This window comes from Lygodium microphyllum, chromosome 11 (assembly GCF_053477565.2).
Source record: "Lygodium microphyllum isolate KBCC chromosome 11, Lygodium_microphyllum_v1.1.10, whole genome shotgun sequence".
NCBI lineage: Eukaryota > Viridiplantae > Streptophyta > Polypodiopsida > Schizaeales > Lygodiaceae > Lygodium > Lygodium microphyllum.
This window is the reverse complement of record NC_141145.1, coordinates 85798460-85808329: the sequence shown is the minus strand read 5'-3', so window position 1 is coordinate 85808329 and position 9870 is coordinate 85798460. Positions and strand designations below refer to the sequence as shown.

At 42.6% G+C, this 9870-nt stretch overlaps 1 protein-coding gene across 1 annotated transcript; it reads left to right on the top strand.

The window, feature by feature from the left end:
* Positions 1-2523: 2523 nt before the first annotated feature.
* LOC148029043 (malate synthase, glyoxysomal-like) lies at positions 2524-3658 on the top strand. The gene is made up of 2 exons (XM_087688522.1): positions 2524-3343; positions 3435-3658. Exons 1-2 carry the CDS (start codon positions 2968-2970, stop codon positions 3656-3658), a joined length of 600 nt encoding a protein of 199 aa, XP_087544648.1. The 5' UTR covers positions 2524-2967.
* Positions 3659-9870: the final 6212 nt, after the last annotated feature.

Genomic DNA, 9870 nt, shown 5'->3' with positions numbered 1-9870 from the left:
TTATTCCCAATGAATATTTCGCACCATAGGTATTTCTAAGTCTATATTAATTTGGTTAACTTTAGAAGGTAATATCAAGATCACCTCTGCATGATTTTTTATCTATGTGTCAATTGATTTTTCAATCCTAAACTTTATCGATTTGAGGTTAGGTAAATTCAATTAATCTTCATTTTTCCTTGCCAACAAAACTCATGCCAAATAAGCAATCTTTCCCTTGCTAAGTTATGCAGTTAGCGATGATAACTTCTGAGAGTTTAAGCATCATAAGAATCCTTTCATGATTCGCACCTTCCATGATGATTCGTTGTAAAAAGAATAGGGGTTAATAGTGCAAGATGCAGTTTTATACCTTCTAGGCTTAACCGAAGTATACTACTTTAGTGGGTAAATAATCTTGCTCATAATTCGTTTCAATGCATAATGCTATTTGAAGAAAAACTATGTTTATAATTTATTTATTTTGCATGTTCCATTAAACTAAATTCCTTCGTCGTGAATAACTAGGACAAAATATATCTTATCCCTAACAATTCATCTTGCATGATTGAATTAAAATCGATATAAAATTAAGAAGGAAAAACCTGGGTTTGGGGTGAGATATCCACATGGATACCGGGAGATGACCCTCCCGCAGCTACTCCTTGGACTTTATTAGGAGGCATCGCAATTGTAGTGCTTCGAATGTGGAAGTAGCTTTACACACTTTTTCGGAATTCCAGTGTCGCTCCCTTGCACGTCAATACTCTTATTCTGTTTTTCGAGTAGGGGAAAAAAAACCAAGTCCCAAGGGTATTTTGGAAAGGCACGGAACAGTTAAGGGTTTATCCACAAGGAGGGGGTAATAAGACCTTTACAGTCTTAGTTTCTTTGGGAGGGAAAGGCTTACAAATCCTAAGGAAAAGGCCCTATAGGGGTTTATACATGGGGGGGAAAGGGTGTGTGTGTATGGTTCCAAAAGGAATAAGAAGAGGCCTTGGGAGATTTTTGGGCACGGGAGTGAAAGGTATAGGAAGGGGGTCTTGGAGGGGTTTTAGGACACGGGGGTGAAAAGGCTTAGGGGTTTAAAACCCGGGGGGGGGGGGAAAGATGAAGGGTAACACAAGGGGGGGGTGAAAAGGGCTTAGGAGGATTTTAAAAAACCCGGGGGTGAAAGGGTAAAAGGGGAAAGGTGAAGGGTGAAAGGGGGCTTATCTAGCCGCTTCTAAGCTTCACACGTGGCCAGGAGAGGGAGATTGCCGCCGTGACGGTGACGGCCAGCAGGTGTTGGGCAGCACGGACTGACGGCAGGTTGATGTCGTCCTGGCTCAGCGGTAGTTCAACAGCCCTTGTCAGGGCAAAGTGGCGATGAGGCGGCTTGTCCCTCCCTCCTTCCACTGATTGTAGGGCAGCAGCGAGTCCTTTCGAATTCTGCCCTTCCGTCCCTCCCTTGTGTTAGCTATATATAGTCTGTCTATATATAGTGCTATGTATAGTCTGTCTATATATAGCGCCCCAGGTCCCCTCTATATATTCCTATCATGTGTGCTCAATTGACACACTTCTGGGGTTCCACTTCCAGTGTCTCATATCTCTCTTCTCTCCTCTCTTCTTTTCGTCTCTTGTCTTCCTTGCAGTTTTCAACGTGGTATGAGAGCGAGGTTCTACAACATCACAAAGAGATTTCCAACATTAGTGTTTACGCTCGATACATGTTGTTGGCATCGTCTTCCAATCCATTAGCTGCAGTGGCGGTCTACGGGGTGAGCAATGCTGTCGTGTGAGGGGGGCGGCGAGTCTGATGTCTGCGCTGAGGACATCCGCTCTCTCATGGAGCCTCTCTCTAAGGAGCAGCTCATGGACCCTTTTACAAGAAGCAGCCATGGATCATGCCGATATCCTACAGGAGATCAAAGACCTCGCTCACACTGACAAAGGCCCCTCGCACGGGAAATTGTTCGTCCATGGCCTCGGCTGGGAGACCTCCTCTGAGACTCTCAAGGCGGCCTTCGCTCCCTACCTCCAGCCCACTCTGAGGTAGCCACAGCCAGTGTAGTAGGTTAAGTTCTCGCTCCAGTTGCGGTGCTGCACGGCGGCCTCCTCCGAGTAGAGGAATTCAGGAGACGAGGGGAGGCGATAGAGGGTGTTGACGGACCGCGGGTCAAAGGCAATGCCACGATACTCCTGGAAAGGGTTATAGAGGCGGACGCCATCATCATCCCTCTGACTGCTAGAGGTGCTGCTGCCGCTGATGCCGCCTCTGGCGTCTGACGAAACCATGAGTGTCTCAGGGCAGAGATCCTAAGTTGACATCAAAGAATGCCTCGTCATCCCCGACAAGAAGACTTGTAAGCTTTGTGATAACCTAATAATAGCTATCCTCTTACCCTCCATAGCCACGAGCTTCTCTGTGTGCCTCTGCTATTAATCGCTCGTCTGTTTGCCGATATTCATCATCCAATCCAATCGAGATACCTGACGTCGCCTACAGACATTGTAGAATCCCTCATATCTATCACATTCGCTTATCCTTCATCACAAGATGGCCTCTGATCATGGCACAGATCAGGCGCACGACCACAACATCAAAATCTGGAGGATCAAGAAACTGATCAAGGGCCTTGAATCTGCCCGTGGCAATGACACCAGCATGATTTCCCAGCATTGCTCAAGGAGCCTAGCAAGAAGACCGATGGCCGTAAATGTGTATGTCACTTTGCATCCGCGGGGCCTTCGTCCACTCAATCACAACTTGCATAGGCAGCATCTACCAGTGCGCACAAGATTTATGTGGTGAATGTTCCCCGTGACATGCCAACTGAGAAGCTCCTTGCTGCATTCTCCAGGTACGGAGAAACTGAAGAAGGTCCTCTAGGGTTTGATAAGTAGACATGTAAGTCAAAAGGATATGCTTTGTTTATTTACAAGTCAGCAGAGTCTATTAAGCGTGCTCTAGAAGAGCCTACAAAGACTGTGGCAGGACACCAGATGACTTGTAATCTTGCAGAAGGGTCAAAGCAGAAAGCTACTACTGTAGATAATAAGATGCAGGGTGAGCCCTGCGGGTGTTGGGATTACATCTTCAACTATGTAAAAACCTTCCCGGGACATCCAGATAGGCTCCTTCCTGACCATGTTCTTGTTGGCATGAGCCAGCACTTCATGAAGAGCTATACTGAGTTGCTGATTCAAACATGCCATAGACGTGGAGTGCATGCAATGGGAGGGATGGCTACTCAAATTCCCATCAGGGATAATGCAAAAGCTGGGCTTGATGGCACATGGGCAACACATCCAGGCCTCATTGGTTACATTAAGGTTGAAGTAATTTGCCAGACCCCTCATCAAAAGAAGACATACAGAGGTAATTGTCATGGAGGAATTTGAGGAAAGAGAAAAACGTAGTAAAGTGTTTGTCATCAGATTGCTGACATGGACAGCTTCTATCCTAATAGGCATCTTGGAGTGGCTATATTTAGGAGTTTTCCATATCAACGTGGTCGATCTTCCAAGTGTATATGATGCTGCATACAGAGTTGTAATGACTGGATTGATGTGGTGCATAAGGTGCCATCCTATGCCAGAATATCTGAAATTAGCTTTGCATGATTTTAATTATTGTCAATCATTGCTTAAGCTAAGTGTGATTGCAGATTGCTCAGAGCTGAATTTAGCTTGAGGTCATTTTGTGAAGCCTTGCAAGCTGTGCAACCTCATCCAGAGTTTGCAACATACCATACATCCATAAGCCTATTGACAACAGATTATTCAAAGGCAGCACAGGTTGGTTGCATCTTTTGAGAACCTCTGCTACAATCTTCAGGCTCAAGGTGTGCCAGTGGCTAATATTAAATGACGATCATTGTAACTTCACTTATGCTTTTGCATGTCTTGGACATTGTGGATAAGTAATCCAATGCTTCTTCCAGCTGATTTTTGGCTCCATGCTACGTTTCATTCTTATAAGAAATTATTCCATGCTTTGTTTATAAGAAATGTTTCGAGTTGATGGGATGATATTTCATTTCATTCTTATTCCAGCTATTGAAATGTTCCAGCTGATGTTTCATTATTATTCCCGCTGTTGAGTTGTTCCAACTGATGCTTCATTCCTTATTCTAGTTGTTGAGTTATTCCAACTCATGTTTCATTGTCTATATTCCAGCTGATGACAAATTGTTTTATTTATATTTTGTTCATGGGGTCCCACATATATTATGTTTTTCTTTAAGTTTTGATGTGACAGATATACTACTTACATCCCAAGTTCAGTTGAAGGAATTTCTTGGAGATTTTATATTTTGCAGTGATGTCGCTTATCCTTATTTTACATGTTGTATATTTAGGAGTGATAAAGCTCCTTTGATGCCTATCAATAGGCTCTTGTAAGTTAAACTTTGTAATTTTATATTTTGAATATTAATATAATAGTAGGTCTATATAGAGCTGTGGGTTTTTCCCTTGAGCCCCCAAGGGTTTTTTCATCCATAGTAAGGGACCTTTATTTGAGCGGGGGTGTTAGCTATATATAGTCTATCTATATATAGCACTATATATAGTCTGTCTATATATAGCACCCCAGGTCCCCTCTATATATTCCTATCATGTGTGCTCAGTTGACACACTTCTGGGGTTCCACTTTCGGTCTCATATCTCTCTTCTCTTCTCTCTTCCTTTCGTCTCTCATCTTCCTTGCAGTTTCCAACACCTTGCACCTACACGGTCTGGTTTAAATAGGAGGGGAGGGGGAATCCTCTCTCTCTTACATGGCAACACGCATGGCCCTAGCACCTATATGGGCGCCAACGTGCTGCATTCCGTGTCCTCCTTCCCTTCCAGCGTGACATCGGTTGGGGGAGGAGAAGGGGGGAAAATTTTTTGCTTTTATCTTATTTGATATATTACATTCTCTCTCCCTTAGAGGAATCGAGATGTCCTCATCTCGAGATAAACTGGGGAGTCTGATGGTTGAGTGTGCCTTCATCTATCCAAGTGGCATCCTCTTCGGGATAGTCTTTCCACTGGATGAGGCATTCTCTCAATGTTTTGGATCTTAATTGTCTCTCCCTAACATCTAAGATCATGTCAGGCCTTAGTTCAAGGACCCCTTGACTAGGCATTACAATTTGTTGATCGTCAAGTACATGGTTAGGATTAGGTACATATTTCTTCAATAGGTTGATATGGAATATATTATGAACCTTTAGGTTCTCAGGAAGTTTCAATTTATAAGCATTAGGTCCTAGACTTTTGAGGATTTTATATGGCCCACAATACCTTGGACATAGCTTCTTGCAATCTCCTAAGGATAGAGAACTCTTTTTAGGGCGTACGTGAATGAAGACCATGTCTCCTTCTTCAAAGACCCTTTCTTGATGCTTCAAATCTGCGTATGCCTTTTGTCTATCCTTAGCCGCTTGTATGTCTTGTCTTATTGTCTTAATTTGGTCATCCATCTCTTCCAACATTAGCCTTGAAGCTTCAACCTTTAGGGTTGGATCAGAAAAGTTTAGAGGACTTCGACAGTCATATCCATACAATGCTTGGAAAGGGGTCATCTGAATGCTCTACTAGTAAGAAGCATTGTATGCAAATTCTTCCAAAGGTAAGTATTGAATCCACCCCTTTGGCTCTCGATAGCAGTATGCCCTAAGCATATCCTCGATGACTTGATTTACTCGCTCTGTTTGGCCATCCGTTTGGGGATGGTAGGCAGTACTAAAACATAGTTGAGTCCCAATAGCTTCAAAGATAACTCTCCAGAAGTGTGATGTGAAAAGAGAATCACGATCACTAATGATTATTCTGGGTAAACCAATTGAGCCTCTCCCAATGGTAGCTCTTTCTAACTGCATTAAGAGTTTTAGCATAGCCAGGATGTCCTGCGAAAGGAGAATCATGAGCTTCCCACAATATCTTCTGCTTAAGTGACTAGCTTGTTGGTATACACAGTCTTGTTCTGTAGTAGACAAGTCTACTATTAATGGAAAATTCATGATACTTAGCCTGCAACTTTTGGTTTTGCTCCTTGATAGAGATCTCCTTTAGCATTCATTGGTAGGCCAAATCATGGCATGCTTCCTCTCTAGCTAACTCAAGTATAGGGTTGTTTGGCATAGATACTTTTGTAGCTGGAGATCTGGCCGTTGATGGATTCTGCAAGATTAGGGGATTTAGGAATGCGTTGCGACTAAGTGCATTGGCAACTACATTCTCTTTCCCTGGTCGGTACTTGATTTCAAAGTCATATTCTTCCAACACTTCAATCCACCGACGTTGCCTCATGTTGAGCTCCTTCTGGGTAAAGATCCAATTGAGACTCTTATGGTTGGTTACTAGAGTAAACTTGTTACCCAACAGATAGCATCTCCAAAGCTTTAGAGCATGGATGACAGCTTGTAATTCCAGATCATGCATAGCATAGTTCTTTTCATGACTCTTCAATTTCCTTGACGAGTATGCTACTGGATGACCTTCCTGCATAAGTACACACCCCAAGGCAAGAATTCTAGCATCAGTTACTACCTCCAATTCCTTATTGAGGTCTGGAAGTTTTAGAATAGGTGCTAATACCAAACTTCGCTTCAATCTGTCGAAGCTATTTTGTTCGGGAGTTGACAACACCATATTGGGGAATATGGGAATTTCCCATAAGTTTGGGACACGTGGTCAAATCTTTGGATTTGTCATAACTTGAACACTATAACTCCAAATTGAGCCCTCTATAGCTCAATAGATTCCATTTTTCAAGCGCTTTCCAATGATAGGTCATATCATATGGTTTTAAGAAACTTATGAGCATGTTATCTGGGTGCCACATTTTTATTATTCAAAAAATGGGAATTGGGAGATTCCCAAACTCACTAACATTGTGTTTGACCATGTAATGGAAGTTTGCTTCTTCAGTAAGTCCGTCAGAGGTGCTGCAATCAAAGTATAGTTTTTTATGAAGACCCTATACCATCCTATTAATCCAAGAAAGTTACGTATCTCTTTGATGGATACTAGTATTGGCCACTCAAGCACATCTCTGATCTTGGCTGGGTCCACTGAGATTCCTTCTACTGATACTATGAATCCCAGATATTCAATCTGATGTTTGAAGAATGCACACTTCTTCATTTTTGCATATAGCTTATGTGACCTCATTGTTTCAAGGACAATTCGAAGTTGGGGTTCATGATCTTCTTCCTTTTTAGAATAAACTAAAGTGTCATAGAAGACAACAAGCACGAAATCATCAAGATATGGCCTAAAGATATCCTGCATTAACCTATTGAAGGTGGAAGGTGCATTCGTAAGCCCGAATGACATACCTAGGAACTCAAAGTGCCCATATCTTGTATTGAAGGCCGTCTTTGGGATATCTTCTTCCTTGATCCTTATCTGATAGTAACCTGACCTGAGATCAATTTTGGAGAAGATCTTCGAACCCTGAAGACGATCAAGAAGCTCATCTATTCTAGGAATAGGATACTTGTTCTTGATTGTCGATTGATTCAACCCTCGGTAATCAATACATAGTCGAAGTGTCCCATCCTTCTTTTTCTGGAATAGTACTGGAGCTCCCCACGGTGAATTGCTAGGTCGGATGTAGCCCTGATCTAACAGTTGCTTGAGTTGTTCCTTCAGCTCAAATGCTTCTGGTATGGACATTCTATAAGGTCTCTTTTGTAATTGGCACAGCTCCTGGTACTAACCTAATCTCATGATCCACTTCTCTTTGAGACGAAAGTTCTGTCAACTCTTCAGGGAATACGTCCGCGTATTTCTTTAACCACGAAGTCCTTCATAAGACTCTTGCTTCTGATCTAATTTGTTGAGTTTGATCAAGTAAACAGGTAACCCTTTTCTGACTCCTTTTATGATTCGAGATACTTTAGCCAACTGGTTTTTTGGCACTCCAGCCTCGCCTTGAGTTGTGACTAATTCTCTTTTAGAGTTTCAAATGGAAAATTGACCCTTTCCATAGTGAATGTGGGCCTCGTTAGGCTTAAGCCAATCCATTCCGAGTAGACACTCATGGATACCTAAATTCATGACTCTGAATTTGATCGAAGTCTTCTTTCCTCCCAGAAAGAATTCCACCTTAGCAGTTTACTTTGTACAAGTAACCTCACGACCATTTGCCAATTCCACAAGCAGGGTAGGTGCTTCTATTGTGGTTATTTCTAATCTTTTTGCACATGCTGGTGAGATAAAGGAATGTGTACTGCCACAATCAATCAAGGTCTTGAAACCTTTACCTTGATATTCTGACAGTGTTTGAATCACCCAGAACTGGCGATTCGGCCCTTTCTTATGCAAAGCGACATGGACTGTCGCTCTTTCGAATTCTGCTTCCATGGTCGGATCTTCCTATTCTTCTTCTTTGCACATTTGCCTATTGGCAATGCAGGTGGTTCTTCCTCTTCCTCGGGTAGCGGCTCCTTGATCATGGCATGTTCCTTGGAAAGACGCTTGGCGATGTCCTCCACCAAGCTTGGGACATTGCCTCTTGAAGTGACCGGGTTCGTTGCAGTGAAAACAACGGAGGTTTCGGCCATTACTTTGAGTAGGAACAAAGTTGTTGACGTTATTCGTCCTTGCTTTCTTTCTTTGTCCTTGATTATGACCTTGAACTCTCTTAATTTGAGGTCTGAATGCTCCTCTATTCATGTCATTGTAAGACCAAGCTTTGTTACCCCTTGGTCTAGACTGTACCTCCTCAATTATAGGTGCCGCTCGAATGAGTGAATCCAGAAGATCTGATGGACGCATAGATTCGAGATGGGTATTTGCTGGTGGATTTAAACCCGCACAAAATTTGGACACTTGCTGTGTCATGTCCATCTGTGGCGTATACTTTAAAAGTGAGACAAATTTAGAGTAGTATGCGTCAAGAGTGAGTCCCAACTGTTTTAGCTCGTAGAACTCATTCATCTTTTGAGTGCGATATGCAGATGGCAAGTATCTTTCCTGCACGGATTTCTTCAGCTCCTCCCAAGTAACAGATCCTTTTGCGATCCCTTGATCCCTACACCATTTCTTCCACCAACGTCTGGCTTGGCCGGTGAGCTTTAACTTGGCGAGTATAGCCTGATTGGCAGTTGTAGTACCGGCTGCTTCGAAGTAATAATCCATGGATTCAATCCAAATTTCAGCATCACCTTGGATGAATCTGCCTCTCCTGTCAAACTCGGGTGGCTTAATCTGCTTGAGAAGAGACTTCTTCTCCTTGATTACAACAGTATTTGATGTAGGAGGTGAATTAGGAACCTGTACCTAGGGTTGTGCCTGAATAAATTTTTTCTTAATGTTATTATACGATAATCGTCATTAACTTATATTACATCTTCAATTTCGCTATCATGTGCGTACGTGAATGAAGACCATGTCTCCTTCTTCGAAGACCCTTTCTTGATGCTTCAAATCCACATATGCCTTTTGTCTATCCTTAGCCGCTTGTATGTCTTGTCTTATTGTCTTAATTTGGTCATCCATCTCTTTGAACATTAGCCTTGAAGCTTCAACCTTTAGGGTTTGATCAGAAAAGTTTAGGGGACTTCGATAGTCATGTCCATACAATGCTTGGAAAGGGGTCATCTGAATGCTCTACTGGTAAGAAGCATTGTATGCAAATTCTATCAAAGGTACGTATTGAACCGACCCCTTCGGCTCTCGACAGTAGTATGCCCTAAGCATATCCTCGATGACTTGATTTATTCTCTCTGTTTGGCCATCCGTTTGGGGATGGTAGGCGGTATTAAAACATAGTTGAGTCCCAATAGCTTCAAAGATAGCTCTCCAGAAGTGTGATGTGAAAAGAGAATCACGATCACTAATGATTCTTCTGGGTAAACCATGTAGCTTGAATATCTCCTTGATAAACAATCTTGCAATGTCTGAGGC

Coding starts and splice junctions, on each gene's coding strand:
- LOC148029043 (XM_087688522.1), top strand. CDS start 2,968: ATGACTTGTAATCTTGCAGAAGGGTCAAAGCAGAAAGCTACTACTGTA. Junction 3,344..3,434: donor TCAAAAGAAGACATACAGAG/GTAATTGTCATG, acceptor CTATCCTAATAG/GCATCTTGGAGTGGCTATAT.